Here is a 17,014-nt window from a genome sequence, read left to right as displayed (position 1 = left end):
TGATCAGTAATGAATAGAACCAGCTACATCCAGTGAAAGAATTTAGTGAAAGAACACTGTGTGGATCACAACATAACATTTCCACTCTTTCTGTTATTGTTTGCTTGCATGTTTGTTTTTCCTCCCAGGTTATTTCTTGCCTTATTTCTAAATCCGATTTTTCTTGTGTAGCAAGATAACTGTATAAATACGTATACATATATTGTATTTAACATACATTTTAACACATTTAACATGTATGGGACTACCTGCTATCCATGGAAGGGGGTGGAGGGAAGAAGGGAAAAAATTGGAACAGAAGTTTTTGCAAGGTTCAGTGCTGAAAAATTACCCATGCATATGTTTTTGTCAACAAAAAGCTATAATAATAAAAAAAACAAGAAAAATAAATAAAATGTCTTCTGTTTATCATATGAATGACCAAAACAACCATATTGGTCTAAACTTTGACTAAGCCACCTAGTTGCCCATATGGTATTATAATCTAGATACTTAGCCCCAACTTCTATTTTAGGCATCATAATACATTACTCCCCTCCGTTGCACTTTATGGACCAGGCAACAAATACTTCCTTCCCTCCCTCAAATGTATCACTCCATCTCCTGTCTTCTAACCCTAATCCTAAATTCCTTCCCTTCTTCAGAGAATTTGAGGATCAGAAAGGATCACAGCGGCCATCTCGTCCAACCTAATATGAAAAGAATCCCTACTTTTACATATCTAACAAGGAGTCATCCAGGCTCTGCTTGGTGATCTTCAGTTAGGGACAATCCACCACTTCTTGACATAGCCCACTTCACTTGCAGACACTTCTAATTATTAGGAAGTTTTGTCTTAACTTCAAAACTAATTGGCCTCTTGATCACTTTCACCCATTGTTCTTGCTTCTGCCTCCTAAAACAGAACGAGTCTAATTCCTCTTATTCATAAGAGGTTTAAAATTTGTGACCACAGCTTTTATATTTCCCCAGTTCCACATCAGCTCCATGCACAGATACCTATTCCATTGACCGATCCTCCTATTTTCAAATCTTGAAAGTCCATGGCTTCTTTCAAGACTTATTTTAAGCATTGCTTTCTATTTATATTTTGGGGGTGTAGTTTTTTATTTTCATATTTTTTGTTTTTATTTTTGTGTATTCCATATATATTTATAAACACATTGTTTTCCCTTCATAGAAGACGAGCCCCCCCAAAGCAAGGGTCAATGAATTTATCTTTGTATCCTGAGTACCTAGCACCCAGTTTTGCTTAATTCTATTCCACTCCATCCTTGGCTTCTCCAAATATATGACCTTTAGTATATATTTTTTCCAATCTAAAAGTCGCTCCAACTTCCTGGTGACTAAAGAGTCTTGAATATATTATAACTATGACTTTACATATGTTTGTGCAATCACATTCGCACACCATCCAATTTCCTCTGTTTCCCTGTGATGTGAAGGTGAGATCCTAAAAAGCTGAAAAAGTTCTCAAGTATGGTTTGAGATTAGCCTGTTCACTTACTTGTCTGAAGGGCAGTCCAGATGAGTGTTGAGTGACCCAATCACCACGGGGCTGATTATTTCTCTTTCTGAACCCACTCACCAGCATAATTCATTAAGGGAGTAACTAATGTGGGGAAACACCCAAAATGAGAGTGAGATCTTTTGAAGTTGCAAGTACACATACAAACACATACACACACACACCTTTTACCCTTTGTACTTTCCCATAAACATATTTTACTACAAGCTTCTGATAAGACAGATGTTACATTTATACTTGGAACAGAGAAGTAAAGAATATAAGATAGGACTGGTGAGTCATCTAATAATGACTTTAAAATCCATATTTTTATAAGTCAGTAATATGTGTTTTCAGGGATCCTATACTTAAAGTCAATATTGCTTAACTAGCAATCTATCTATTGGTAGGAAATGTGAGGTTCTGATCTGATAGTTGATTTTACAAAAAAATTTCTTTATACCTCTCCCACATACCAAGAAGATAACCAGGATAATAATAATAAAATAACACAGCAATTTACATAGATACTCATTGGATCTTATTATTACAACATTCTTGTGAGGTAAGTACTGCTATTATCCCCATTTTATTTATGAGGAAACGGAGACCCAGAGATAATGTGATTTGCTCACTGTTACACAGTAAAGATAAATCCAAGTCTCCATGACACTGAATATAGCCCTCTCTCCACTAAACTATGAACTATGTATATTTTTAGCTATCTGAAAATAGTTGCCCCTGAAAGTTGAGGTGCTAGAAGCTAATGGCCCTTAGAAAATTTGAAATGTTGAATGTTACCATTAATGATTACAAATCCAGATATGTATGATTTAGTCAAAATTAGTCCTAAAACTAAATTACAATGTGGTCTTATTTACAGTGATATGTGTTCTATTAGGATAATTGTGGTAAATCAGAGCTTAATGCAAAAATACATTTGCTATTTGGCATTGAGACAATATGATAGTATTAGAAAAATCTGAGTTCAAATCAAGTTTATCCCAGTTTGAAAATATGTAAATGGGATAGTAAACATTATATAAATGTTAGTAAATTTGATAACTCTCTGTTGGTCTTGAATGCAGTTAAGTATAGAATGTCAAAAAATGATTAAAATAAATGATTTGCTATTTAACATGTATAGGACTGCTTGCCATCTTTGGGGAGAGAGCGGAGGGAGGGAGGGGAAAAATCGGAACAGAAGTGAGTGCAAGGGATAATGTTGTAAAAAACTACCCTGGCATAGGTTCTGTCAATAAAAAGTTATTTAAAAAAAAAATAAAATTTTGAGCAGAAAAAAAAATGATTTGCTATGTAAAAACATTTGGAAATGCACTTGGCTAATTGATGTCATCTCACTGGTGATTAGTTTTGTTTCATGTTTTAAATACATTATATTATATATGTTATTATTGTGTTTCTGAAATTTTTTATTATATTGTGAGATTGGGGAAACCATTGTATCAGAAGTGATATTTGAAAAGCAACTTGTATTTTAATTTAGATGCTGTTAAATTATGAATTGAGCTGTTAAAGGAAAACAGTTAAAATATTTGAAAACTATTTAATGGGCTATATTTTATTCTAAACTGCATGAATAATTAGTATCACTTGTGAAAATAATGAAATTTGTTAAAAATAGTATGTATTGAAGTTATATCTTCAAGCCAGTCAAGCCCCTAATAGACCTTAGATTCAAATATTTCAATTTTGTGTTAGGGGTTAGAATTTTTAATGGTGTCTTAAGTCAATTATCATGTATTCTCTGTATATATGAAACTTTAGAATGTGGTTATTCTTAATTTCTGAAGGATAAATAAAATGTCCTTATATGTGCTCATTGTTAACTATTATTAAAACATGAGAAAGTAATAATATCCTAGCCCTAAGCTGTAATTAGTGAAAGTTTGCTATTTGAGGTAAAAATATCTTGGGGCTACAATTTAACTTTATATTAAGTGTTGCTTTCAGGTATGATTGTCTGAATTGTCATGAAGCCAGTAGTCCATCATTCATAGGGAATTCCATATGTTGCTGGAAAAGATTGTAGTCCTGCTACAGATGGTGTTTGTCCCTGGGAAAAATTGAGGGTATTGTCTTTGCACAGGCAAAGATAAGATCTTAACTCAGTTGTGCTATTTCCTTTCTGAACAGGAATCTCACCTGATTAATTGTGAGTTTATCTATATCTGTGAATAATGTGAAAGTTATATGAACAGTGAAAATTTTTGTCATTATGATACTAAATTTATTAATAGATAAATACTAAAACCCCTGAGTTACTTTAATAGGACTCACATATGAAAGACCAGACTATGTTCAATCTATATTTGCAGCCAATTCCATATCCTATGAAACAAAGTAAAAAAGTTCTTAAGTTTGCCATGTTCTTGCTAATAATTATATATTCATGCATAAGATTAGGTACTTAGAATATTTCATTCTTTCAAGACAAATGAGGATATGGATATATATGTTTGTATGTATATGTATATATATATATATATATGCATATATATGTGAGTGTGTGTGAATGTGTATATATATATATATATATATCCTCAAAAATGAGGGGATAAGACAAAGATGTAAAATTTTGAAAAACTTAATATAGTAATAAACTGAGAAAAGAACAAGATTAAACTGTTAGAAATCTAAAAACTAGGACACATGGACACACACACACACACACACACACACATATATATAATCAGCTTCTAGATATTTTAGTAATAAGTTCTCAAAATTTGGTTAAAATTTTTACATATAAAATTGCATTGATAATTATAAATAATTTTGAATCAAGGAGGCCTTTTTTCCTATTTTGAAATCCCTGCCTGATAATATTAAAAACCAGAGGGACTCATTTTGCATATACATATATACGTATACAAGACAAGGAGTCTTGATATTATTTAACATTAATTATTACAATTGTATTCTTCTGCTTTTTTTATTTGATGGAATTTATTTTTTATTAGTTTTCATAGTGACCTTGGTGATATGTAAACCCCCCTTCTACTTTATAGCCATTAGTGCTTAATCAAATTATTTTGTCATGAGCAGCAGAGATTAGAATGATGCAGTTGAGGATTGTTCTTCAGTTGTTTCAGTTATGTCTGACTTCATTTGGGGTTTTCTTGGCAAAGATACTGGAGTGGTTAGGCATTTCCTTCTCTGGCTCATTTTACAAATGAGGAAACTGAGGCAAATAGGGTTAAGTGACCTTCACAAACTAACAAGTGTCTGAGGCTGCATTTGGACTCAGGAGGTAGAGTCTCTCTGAATCCATGTCCAGAGCATGCCCAATAATAAGTATTAGCTATTAATAATACACAAGGAAAATAATTAAACTTCTCATATTCTTAAGATATCAGGAATAGGTTCAATATATATTAAATTATTCCAAGTAGAATTCTTTTTAGCTGTAAAAAGGAAGAAACAAGGTAGGTGGTCATCAATCAGGGAATAACCAAAAAAATGAAACAAAACAATAGTATGTTAATGCAATGAATTATTAGTATGCCATTAAAAATGATGTCCAAGGAATTCAGGAAAACATGGGGAAATTATTTGAATTGATGAGAAACAAAAATAACCAGAGGAAGATAATATATAGTGTGGCTACATATAAAAAAAGAAAAGAACATAATTTGAGCTATTGAGAAACCAATGAAGGCAATAGAGAATAGAAAATGGACCATACCCTCTTCCAGACATGGCAGAGAGGTCTAGGGCTCCTATCAGCAGAGAATACTGCCTATTTAGGGTGAAACAGGATTCTGTTTCATTGTTTTTTTTTAACTAAACGGAAGGGTGGAGTTATGACAAATGTGATATAAAAACAAAAGAGATCCACATTGAAATCATTCTACTAGGAATTCTGAAGTAGGAAGAGGAAGAAGAAGAAGAAAATAAAGATCTAGGAGATAGAGAGTGAGGAAAAAGCCAGAAGTGATTCTGTTACAGAGGTCAATCACTCATTAAGTACATTTGAGATTGTTTTTACAGGAAATAGAATTGGGAGTCCAAAGAACAAAGTACAAAGCATTAGTAGATCTCAAATCCTCCACCTACCTAGGACATGAGGAAGCCCAGTTAGCTGCTAATACTGAACATGCAATAAAGCACTATTGTTCCAAAGCTATTTTTTAGAAAAAGTCAAACAATTTAGTACTTCACAGCTACAACCTACATTAACTCACCTAACTGGATTTTCACCTTAAAATTTTTTGGATTTGTCTGAAGAGGTCCTTACCTAAGCAAACTTGACTTCATTAAAAAGGATTAATGATTAAGGCTCTTGAAGGAAAAGAATTCTTACTTAGATGGCTACTTTGCTGGTTTTCCCTAAGGGTCAAGGAGTTGTTTAAAGAATTGAGATACATGAGTCCTAGAGTTTTGCAGAAAATAATTTGAACCTGAAATGACTTTGAGAAAACAAAGTAGATAGTAATGTGAGGCCATAAGATACAGCTGCAATGGTTTCCAAGTCTAGGTAACTGGAACTATAATAGTTCTCAAGCTCTTTATTCCCGTTCTCCAAATCTGGGGATCCAATTACTTGCTTGTGTTGATTTCCATACATTAAGAACATACTTGTGTTTATCAGGTTGGAGGAAATCCTCCAGATCAGTGGTGATTTACTTGCTTGAGTCCACACTGTCCAAAACAAGAGCTGGGACTAGGATCAATTCCAGTCCCCAATCTTTTGCCATCAGACTGTACTATGGTTAGATTATTTTAGGAAATGTTCTGATCATGAAATAATTGTATTAATTAGTGATATTTAATTAAAAATTCTCCCAGAGAACAACAATGCTATACCGTGATCAAATGTCAACGATTTAGCTATTCTCACAATGATCTAAGATCGTTCCAAAGACTTAAGATGAAAAATGTTATCTACCTCTAGAGAAATAATTGATGGAGTCTGAATATTGATCAAAGCATACTATTTTTTATGTGTGTGTATGTTTTCCCTTTTGGGTCTTTGTCTTCTTCCACAATATGACTAATAATAAATTATTATATATATTATATATATATTATGTATGTATATATATATATATATATATATATATATATATATATATATAACCTATATATTGCTTACTGTCTCAAGGAGAAGGGAGGTGACAGAGGGAAAGAAAATTTGGAACTCAAATTTTTTTACAAAATAAATGTCAAAAATTGCCTTTATATATAATTGGTAGAAAATAACATTTTAAAAAAGTACTTCTGGTAATAACTACTGCATAGATATAGTCATTCCTTCAACAAGTGTTTATTATGTTATAGACACTGGAATTACAGAGATAAAACCAAATTTTCCTTGCCCTCAAGGAGTTTATTATTGGTTGCAACAACCTGGATATAAATACAAAGTACAATCTTTAACATTTGAGCATTCCTGAAATCTTATTAACAGCCTAATTTTCATTTTCATTTGTAGCTCTTTGCAGTAAAGAAAAAAATATGAAAGGCTTGATCTGTACAAGTTTGTGGAATAGTTCTTATCCTACTAGGTGTTTCACTTGTCTTGTTCATCTCTTTTTGTAAAAAGCTCCCCGTGCATTTTTTGCATATTTTCATTGTTTGCCTTAAAAACTTAATTGTTGTGTTACAGTTATGTCCCCTAGCAAATCCTTGGGATCTGGGTCCAAGAGTGCAAAATCAATGATTGGGCTTAGTGAGGAAATAAAGGTATTAGGTAAATTTCCTGCTGGAATGTCTATAGCCACTCTAGAGTTTGGTGTTAACAAGTACACTATTTGTTATACTCAAAAAAAAAAAGAAGAGTTTTTATGGCATTATAGATTACAAAGTAAATATTTTCTGGAATCAGTTTTTTTTTTTTTTTTTTTTTTTAAATGAAATAGCACAAAAGGTCACAAAATTCTAGGGAATTATTAATGAGAAAAAATGTTTCGCATGTTTTTGTGTACAATATTTTATGGGTAATTTCATGATTATTCTGTTAGGGAAAGTACATAATTTTTAGTTATAAAGACTTGGTGCAGAAATTGTAGGTTGTATTCAGCAATGTCTTGTGAAATATTACAATTTTTGGTAGTTACAGAAATCTATTTCCCACCATGTATCAACCTCTGCATTTTTGACTTTAAGGTCATTTTCTAGAAATGTTACTTCATGGAAGTTGAGAATTGATTCTAAATGCAAAGTTAATACAAAGCCTTATTTATACACTCTGTAAATTAAATTTGTTAGTAAAAAGTTCCCATTTGGAAAATAATAACATCATCATTGGCATAAAAAAGAATAACATAAAGATAACTTTCCATAGTACTCTGATTTTGTTTAAAGTGTGTGTATTGAAATCAGTGAACTATTTGCCTATGTTAAGGCTTTGAAGAAAAAAGACACATGGATACTTTATGCTTAAACAGTTGAGTAGATAGAATTTCCTAGATAAATATGTAATTAGTCAATATTGTGTTCTATGAGAGGCAGAGACTCAAATTGGATGGAAAAGCAGACATGACTAAATCTTGATCCAGAAAAGGTCAATATAAATTGTCTAAAAAAGTTGATATGATATAGTAGATGACTTTCTGGAAAGCTCAATAATCTGGGTTATTTCATACCCATTACTCTTAGGGAAGCAGTTTGGTGTAGTATAGTGAAGCTGGGATTGGGAATCAGAAGTAGGATCTAGATCTACTTCTGTCAGTCATTTGTCATGTGAATTTGAGCAAGTGACTTCTACCATATCTGAGCTTCAGACTATGGTCCTTTTCTATTTGATACTATAATTTAATAGCATTTTTAGTTGAGGTGTAATAGAAAGGGAAGCAGAAAAGACCTAAATTCAAGCCCTGCCTCATTTAACCTTTAAATGTTTTAGACATTTCTCTAAAACTAAATTGTAGTGAATAGACCTGCATTGGTAGAGAGAAGATGAGCTGAAAGTTCCCTATACCAGTTCCTATCTGTTTGATCATGGCAAATTACCTAAATTCTCTGTATATCAGTTTCTTCACCCATAAAATACAAATAAAAGTGCCTTTATTAAGACAATGTTGTCCAGTTCAAATGAAATAATGTGCTTTGTAAAGCAAACAATTGTGAGAGATTATAATTACCATTGTAGAATAGGCAAATTAAGAGTTAAGGGAATTGGAGTTATTAGATTAGTAGGTGATGGATTACCAATAGCCTTTCAGTATAAGAAGAATGAATGAGCAGAGATGATTTACTAGCTATTCTTTTTATCCTTGTCCATTTGTTTGAGTGAAATAAGTGGAAGCAAACTTGAAGAGAAAGTTCTAAACATTGCTGGAGGGAATTCCAGAGGTGGGTTGGAGAATTGGAGCTTTCATATGATTGTGTATTTAGAATGTGAGATCTTAAAGAGGATAGAGACCCTATTTTTATGTTTGTTTGTTTGTTTTTTAATCTCCATAATGCTTGTTGAATGAGGAGATTCAGGCCAATTTCAATAGGCTAGTGATGGAGTCATCTGCATCCAGAGAGAGGATTATGGGGACTGAATGTAGATCTTAATATAGTATTTTTACCTTTTTGTTGTTTTTTGCTTGTTTTTTCTTTCTTTCTCTCTTTTTTCTTTTTGATCTGATTTTTCTTATGCAGCATGATAAAAGTGGAAATATGATGACAGGGAAAGATAATGACGAATGTTGGAGGGGATGTGGGAAAACTGGGACACTGATGCATTGTTGGAGGAGTTGTGAATGAATCCAGCCATTCTGGAGAACGATTTGGAACTATGCTCAAAAAGTTATCAAACTGTGCACACCCTGTGATCCAGCAATGTTACTACTGGGCTTATATCCCAAAGAAGGGAAAGGGACTGAATGGGCAAAACTGTTTGGGACAGCCCTCTTTGTAGTGGCCAGAAACTGGGAACTGAGTGGATGTCCATCAGTTGGGGAATGGCTGAATAAGTTATGGTATATGAATGTTATGGAATATTATTGTTCTATAAGAAACAATCAGGAGAATGATTTCAGAAAGGTCTGGAGAGACTTACACAACTGATGTTGAGTGAAATGAGCAGAACCAGGAGATCATTATAAATGTCAACAACAAGATTAAACGATGATCAATTCTGATGGACATGGTTCTCTTCAACAATGAGATGATTCAGGCCAATCCTAATAGACTTGTGACAGAGAGAGCGATCTGCACCCAAAGAGAGCATTGTGGGGACTGGGTGTGGATCACAATGTAGCATTTTCATTTCTGTTGTTGTTTGCTTGCATTTTATTTTCTTTCTCATTTTTTCCTTTTTGATTTGATTTTTCTTGTGCAACAAGTATAAATATATATGTCTATATTGGATTTACATATATTTTTATCATGTTTAACATATATTGAATTACTTGCCATCTTTCGGAGGGCATGGGAGGAAGACGGAAAATTGAACACAAGGTTTTTCAAGGTTCAGTGTTGAAAAATTATCTTTGCATATGTTTTGAAAATAAAAAGCTTCAATAAAAAAGTAGAAATATGTTTAGACAAATTGCACTTTTTTAAAACATATATTGGATTACTTGTTGGTTAGGGGAGGGAAGAGATAGGAAAGGAAGGAGAAAAATAGGGAACACAAGACTTTGCAAGAATCAATGTTGAAAACTATCTTTGCATGTATTTTGAAAAATAAAAAGCTATAAAATTTTTAAAAAATGCTTGTTGACTGACTAATATTGGTAGACTTTCTTGGAGTTATAGGCATGACCCTAGAGAATCTGTCTTTAAGAGAACTTGTATTGTAAGCTATAATTTATATATTGATTTTTTTAAAAGTCTTTATTAATTAAAGCTTTTTATTTTCAAAATATATGCATGGATAACTTTCAACATTGATCCTTACATAGCCTCTTGTATTCTAAAATTTCCCCTCCTTTCCCCCATCCCCTCTTCTAGATGGCAAATAATCCAATATATGTTATACATGTTAAAATTTTATATTCTGATTTTATAGACATCATCTCATTTGATCCTCATAAAAATAGCCAGTGAATAGAAGTAAGGGAAGTATCCTTATTTCCATTTGACAAATGAATACATTCTGATTCAGAGAAATGAAGTAAATTATCTTCAAATCCAAAGGTTATGATGAGTGCTTTAAGATGCTTACTTCAAGAACAACTGTTACTGCTGACCCACTATAACCAGGACATATTCTTTGATTGGGTTGGGAATAGATTTACATTGAACCATTTCTATTCTTTTGCCGGGTCCTCTTTGTGCCTAATAGTGTGCATCTATATGATGATTGAATTGGGTAAGTTCCACTAAACACTTAAAACTTTTCAAAATATGTTTTGCAGCCACAATCATTCCTGACTCCCCTTAGATGCGATGTAGGAACAAGGGGAGGTTCCTGGGAGAGAAGCTGAAATGATTTTATCCTCCCCTTCCTTCTAGATCAAGAAGCAAGGGAAGACAGCCCGAATGACCTACTCTGGATTATGTGGGGAAAAGGCAATGGTGGGACTAGTCAGGTTGTTCTGACCTCTTCCTATTCTGACAGGAAGAGTTCCAGTCACTCTTCCTACTTCTCTGTGTTAGAAAAGCCTTCAGGGAAAGAAAGGTTCCAGTTAATTAGTTCCACTTAATTAAAAACAGGACACAATCCCTGGAGGGGATTCACTATCATTTAAGCTGCTGCACCAGCAGCTAAAAAACTGTGGCTCCAAGTCCTGAGAGGATCTAAGAGTCAGGACAACCCATGGCTGTCAGCATCATTCAGAACTGCCCGCTCAAGCTGGGTTTGTATGGGAGGATGTCCCACTGTCGTATCTACCTAACCCTTATTTTTGTATTCTCTCCCAGCCTGTTGGTCATGTGTCTAGAGGATATTAAGCTTATTGTGGGCTTCCAAGCTCCTTGGAATATCTCAAATTCCTTTAGTGCCCAGAGACTGGGTGCTGCCATCCAGATTGCTTTAGAGAAGATCAATTCTGACCCAGTTTACTTAGGTAACTATACCATGGACTTCACATATGCCAACTCAGCCTGCAGCGCCAAGGAATCCCTTGATGCTTTTATCAAGCAAGTCCAGAAAGAAAGGATTTCTGCCCTCTTTGGACCAGTCTGCCCAGGAGCAGCAGAGGTGGAGTATGCAATGTTCATGAAATTTTTATTGCATTGTGTTTTTCTAGAAAAGGGAACATCTCAATGGTGATTTATCCAATGTGGTGATATTAACGGGCTCAAAACTTCTGATAACCATTATTACAACTCCCCCACAAAAGTACCTGGGTGCTTATTTCCATGAGTTTTGAATTAACCATTATAAAAAATGTTATCCTCAGTATTAACTTTCTTATGAGCCATAACTGATTTTTTGGATATGATCTCTGAAGGAATTTATTTTGTTTGACTAGCATTTACTTTGAAGTACTATACAAATATATCCTTTAAAATAATAATAAAAATATCCTTTGGTTCTCACAATAATGCTACAATGCTATTAATCTCCATTTTACATGTGAGAAAACTGAGATTGAGATAAATTAAAAGACTTGTCTAGTATCAAACAGCTAGTGTCCAAGGCCAGATTAGCATCCAGCTCTTCCTAATTCTAAGTCTAACTCTCTTTCACTGTACCACTTAGTTATACCTGACTAGACATAAAGGAGGATATGGAGAAAAAAGAAATCCTAGGTTGTTAATTCAGAAAAAAAAAAAATTAAATTAGGTCCAGAGAAATCATACCCATTGTTGTGTTCTGCCTTCTAGAGTAAAGGTTTATCATGAAGAAAAACTAGGAAATATTTTTTAAATTTTAATATGATTTAAGAAGCTTAGAGCTAGAATGAATCTTAAACGTCATTTTACAGATGAGAAAGCTAAGTCCCAGAGACGGGAGGTAGCTAGCAAGAATTCTGGGATCCAAAGCCACAGCCTCTTATTTTAAATCCAGTATCTTTCCTATTCCAAGATGCCTAAGCAATCGCTGGTAGTTCATTGGTTGGTATCCTTTTCTCTTTTCTGAGTCTTATTTCTCTCATCTAGAAAGCTGAGATAATAATTGTACTACTATCTTATCTTCTTCAAGGAATTGTTGCAAAGCTCAAACGATTTGCACACACACATCTATTTTCTGCTGAGTTTGTATATAAAAGAAATATAGGTAGATAAAATAAAATCTCTGCTGCCTAAAATAAGTGTGTGTATATATAAATATATCTCTCTATATAAATATGTGTACATGATCCATATATATCTGATAAATGAAGACCTTCTTCCATCCATGCAGAGTTAATATCATTTAAGTCTCATTTTTTTTAATAATTATAACTTTTTTATTGATAGAACCCATGCTTGGATAATTTTTTTTTTTTTACAACATTATCCCTTGCACTCACTTCTGTTCTGACTTTTCCCCTCCCTCCCCCCCTCCACCCCCTCCACCAGATGGCAAGCAGTCCTATACATGTTAAATATGTTACAGTATATCCTAGATACAATATATGTGTGCAGAACCGAACAGTTCTCTTGTTGCACAGGAAGGATTAGATTCCGAAGGTAAAAATAACTCGGGAAGAAAAACAACAATACAAGCAGTTTACATTCATTTCCCAGTGTTCTTTCTTTGGGTATAGCTGCTTCTGTCCATCACTCAATTCAATTTTTAAACTTAACCCAGATATTCCTAGATAACTATGCTGAAAATAGAGACACATTCATCAATGGAAAAACCCTAAGGAACACTTGATTTCCTTTTATTGTATCAAAGATGGATTAATATTTGAGAAATAATATCTCCTTTTTTCCATCTGATTTCTGCATAATGGGAATTAGTAGATTATTCACAAAGATTTTAGAGATTATTCCTACAAGTATAAATGAGGTAAAAATTTGCTATTATGCAAATAAAGCTTTGGATTGAATCTCAAAATCACAAACTACGCTTATATTATAGGAATGCTTATTTGCTGTCACCTTACCTTGCTGGTCTCAGTTTACTTATTCATAAAAATAAAGATATTGGAAATCTAATGACACAGGGTTCATCACTCATCCAAGCAGAGATAGAATTTATCTCACCAAATGATTGGTTTGTCAAGGTGCTTTAGAAGGAGGCTTTTATTGAATTATGAATACCTTCATGAAGAAGAGTCCTTCTTCCCAGGTAACTGGCTTGTTGGCTTCCCAATGGAACATTCCCATGTTTGGATTTGTCAGGCAGACAACTAGACTGGAGAACAGATTCTTGTATGATACCTACATGAATCTTGTGTCACCTGTTCAGAAAATGGGGGAAGTACTTCAAGCAATTCTATACTATTTTGGCTGGAAACACATTGCATTGTTTGGAGGGACCTCAAGGGATTCCTCTTGGCATGAAAGTGATGAACTGTGGACAACTGTAGAGAACCAGCTCAAATCCCATTTTGTCATCACCACACAAGTCAGACATACCAGCAAGAACCAAACTGTCCTGCTAGAGAACCTCCGCCATGGAACATCCTCTGCCAGAAGTAAGAAGGTGGAGTTGGGTGGTTGCAGGGAGGGGAGAATGCTATTTTTAATACTTAACCAAAATAGATATGTATTTAGCAAGCATAGAGTTTTTTTTTTATTTTCAGAAATGAGAAAAATACTGAAATATGCTTAAAAGGGACCTGATGAATGCTATAACTAAACATGACATCTATACTTATGCATATACTTGTGTGTAAACAATGCATAATGAATCCTCAGTTTCAATAAGACATTTGATTTTTTTGAAATCAAATCCTAATTATTTCTATTGTATTGACTCTCAAATTATGGTCTCTGAAGGTTTTTCAAGTAATATATGGGCTTGCTCAGTTTAATATCAGTATATGTGTTTGTACTTTAATTTTTGACATTAATTTTGACAATAGGTATCATTTAGCTAATCTTTATAAAGCAGTCATCACATTGTGTCAAAAGCAATGTTACATTCTTCTTCTTGTTTTGTTTTTGTTTTTACTGGTAAACTTAATAGATGTCCAATGGGAAGAAGTGACATATATAGCTTATTGAACCTTTTTCTTTCTTTACCTCATTGAAAACACATGAAAGTCATTGTCTTAATTTAGGATGACTTAGTGGGCCCTGATGACACCTCCTCACCATCTGGATTGCTGGATAACAATCATTAAGCCTTTCTATATCCCAGTTTCAGGGTAACAAAATTGACATTTCATAGAGTTATTGCCCTGCAAAGAAAATTTGAGAAATTTCAATTATATTAAAGTTACAAAATGTTATTTTGTTGCTGAATAATGGCTACCAAAACAGTCCTCCTATCCTGTTTCTGCCCATAGTGCCTTGTTTGATTTGTTCGTATTTCTAAAATTAACTGTACTAATCTTAGCTTAGATCCCTACAAAGGCAAATATATTCAAGGGTTATAAAGGATTCTTTTTACATCCCTCTGGCTTTTGATTTGAAAATACTTGCTTCTGAAGCCTGGAAGTGAGATTTTCAGGAAAAGCCTTTTTATTTATGCATAATACAGAAAAGAGAAAAACAATTATGTAAAAACTTTGCCAGAATCACTTCCTAATCTCTTACAACAAATTAGGTTAAATGGCAAAAGAAAGGGAAAAAAAAAGAAAAAGAAGAAAGAGAATGATCATGGGACATGTTATCGAGGGGGTACATTTCTACTCTGGTGCATCCTGATCCTCCTAGATTGTTGTCTATTTCAATAATTTCTCCCCTCCTCGCGCCCCCCCCCCCCCCAATACTTTCCAGAGCCAGTAGCCTTACTTATCCTGTCCTGGGCATAACATAGGATATTGCCCAGGAGGTGGTCTTAATAATAATAACATATAATTGTTATATAATATAAATATTTATTATACATTATATTACATGATATACATAATTATATAATAATGATATTCATAGTAACATGGTACATTATGAGTATAAGGGATTTTCCATGCATTTTCTCATTTATCCATGTTAGTTGGATTTGATTATCACTTTCTCTATATTCCACATGAAGAGAATCTCTTGCAACCGTTGTCTTAACCCTATTTACGTGACCTCTCACCTAAACAATGGCCATGTGATTAGAATCCATGGTACTGGTCTCACCACATAAAACACATCTGGTCATATCAGTAAGCTCCTTCTCAAGGAGTTTCAGTGACTCTCCATTATCATTTGTATAAAATATAAACTTTCCAGCTTGACATTGATAGTCCCTTAGGCTTTCTTGAGATTCCCATCTACCTTCCAATATTAATTTCATGCTATTCCTCTTCATCACACATGTATTCTTCATTCAAAGCCAAATTGACCAATTTTCTCTTCTCCCAATTTGGCATTCTATTTCCCACCTCTGGGATGATGTCGCACTTTCACCCTCATCTCCTTCTCTAAAACATATTTAATTTCCTCCAAGTTTCCCATGGATTTTCCTTCAATATTTCCATGAGCTTAATTATCATCTCTGTACATAAGACTCCTTGATTCATATATCTAGTCCTAGTTTTTCCTCACACAATCCATTCCCATATAAAAAATTTTGGGTATTAAAACTAGATATCACGTATCTTAAATTCATTGTGGCGAAAACAGAATTTATTGTCATCTTTCTTTCAGAATTCTATTCTTTTTCTATTTCTGTTGAGCAAACCACAATCCTTCCAATCACTTAGGCTCACAATTCTGGTATTATTCTTGACTCCTTTCTCAAATTTATTTCTAATCTCCCCATAGAGAAAGAGAAAACTGAAACTCAGAAAGTTTAAGTAATTTACTCAAAAAATCTCACAAGTAATAAGTGTCAATCAGGTATCAAACACAAGCCTTTTGAAACCAAATCCAGGACTTCTTTTATTCAATAAGCAGTTATTAAGTGCCAATCAAGTACAGAACAGTGTGCTTAGAGAAACACAAAGCTAAAATAAAACAATCCTTCAGCCTAAGAACTTAAGAGTTTTGTGTAGATGATTAGATAATATTTTGATTCATGCAAAGAAATAGAAATGGGTTTTTTAAGTGCATAAGAAAAGTTCTATGGGGTAAGATTAGGAAGGGAACATAGGATCCCTTTAGTAAGAAAAATCAAGATGTTTTGAGGAGGAGGCATTTAATATAGGCCTTGAAGGGTCTGTTCAGGCTTTATTTTGCTGTCAATGAGTGCGCTGACCAAAAGAGAAATACAATTCAAACACTGCCTCACTAATAGTGACAGTAGCCACTGTGTATAGCGCTCTTTAAGGTTTGGAGAGTGTTTGGCTTTTCCCTAGCCTTATGGAAAGTGCCTGACTCAGTAAACAATAAATACTTGTTGATTGATATGTTATTTTATTTGATTCTCAAGACAATCCTCTTGAGATAGGAGCTATTATTATGTCAGTGTAAGAAATCGAAGCTGAAAGAACTTAAGTGATTTATTTGCTCAGGATTACACAGCTAGTAAATACCTGAGGGAGGATTTGAACCCAGGCCTTCCTGACTCCTGATCTAGGCAGTGCTGTCATGGGATGATTAGAAACCAAGAGTTACAAGTTACTCTCC

The 17,014-nt window shown here is 33.7% G+C and overlaps 2 protein-coding genes across 5 annotated transcripts in view; one reads left to right on the top strand and one right to left on the bottom strand.

Annotated features, from left to right (window-relative positions):
* ACSL5 (acyl-CoA synthetase long chain family member 5) overlaps positions 1-17,014 on the bottom strand; it is a 101,825-nt gene that overhangs the window by 57,431 nt on the left and 27,380 nt on the right. For 2 of the 4 annotated variants that reach the window (XM_031955847.1, XM_031955854.1), the window contains exons 4-5: positions 14,537-14,694; positions 1,508-1,612 (exon numbers count right to left, since the gene is read on the bottom strand). The exons of 1 other annotated variant lie outside the window; for it this stretch is intronic. The gene's annotated coding sequence lies outside the window, so the exon portion shown is untranslated. The remainder of the gene's footprint in view (positions 1-1,507; positions 1,613-14,536; positions 14,695-17,014) is intronic. One more of the 4 variants, XM_031955848.1, reaches the window with a different exon arrangement.
* LOC105749254 (guanylate cyclase 2G-like) overlaps positions 11,229-17,014 on the top strand; it is a 64,852-nt gene continuing 59,066 nt past the window's right edge. Inside the window, exons 1-2 of the mRNA XM_031949358.1 lie at positions 11,229-11,612; positions 13,638-13,986. Of these exons, the coding sequence (XP_031805218.1) occupies positions 11,229-11,612; positions 13,638-13,986 (733 nt within the window). The remainder of the gene's footprint in view (positions 11,613-13,637; positions 13,987-17,014) is intronic.

This window comes from Sarcophilus harrisii, chromosome 2, assembly GCF_902635505.1.
Source record: "Sarcophilus harrisii chromosome 2, mSarHar1.11, whole genome shotgun sequence".
Lineage (NCBI taxonomy): Eukaryota > Metazoa > Chordata > Mammalia > Dasyuromorphia > Dasyuridae > Sarcophilus > Sarcophilus harrisii.
Note: the sequence above shows the minus strand (reverse complement) of the source record. Positions and strands in the feature narration are given on the sequence as shown.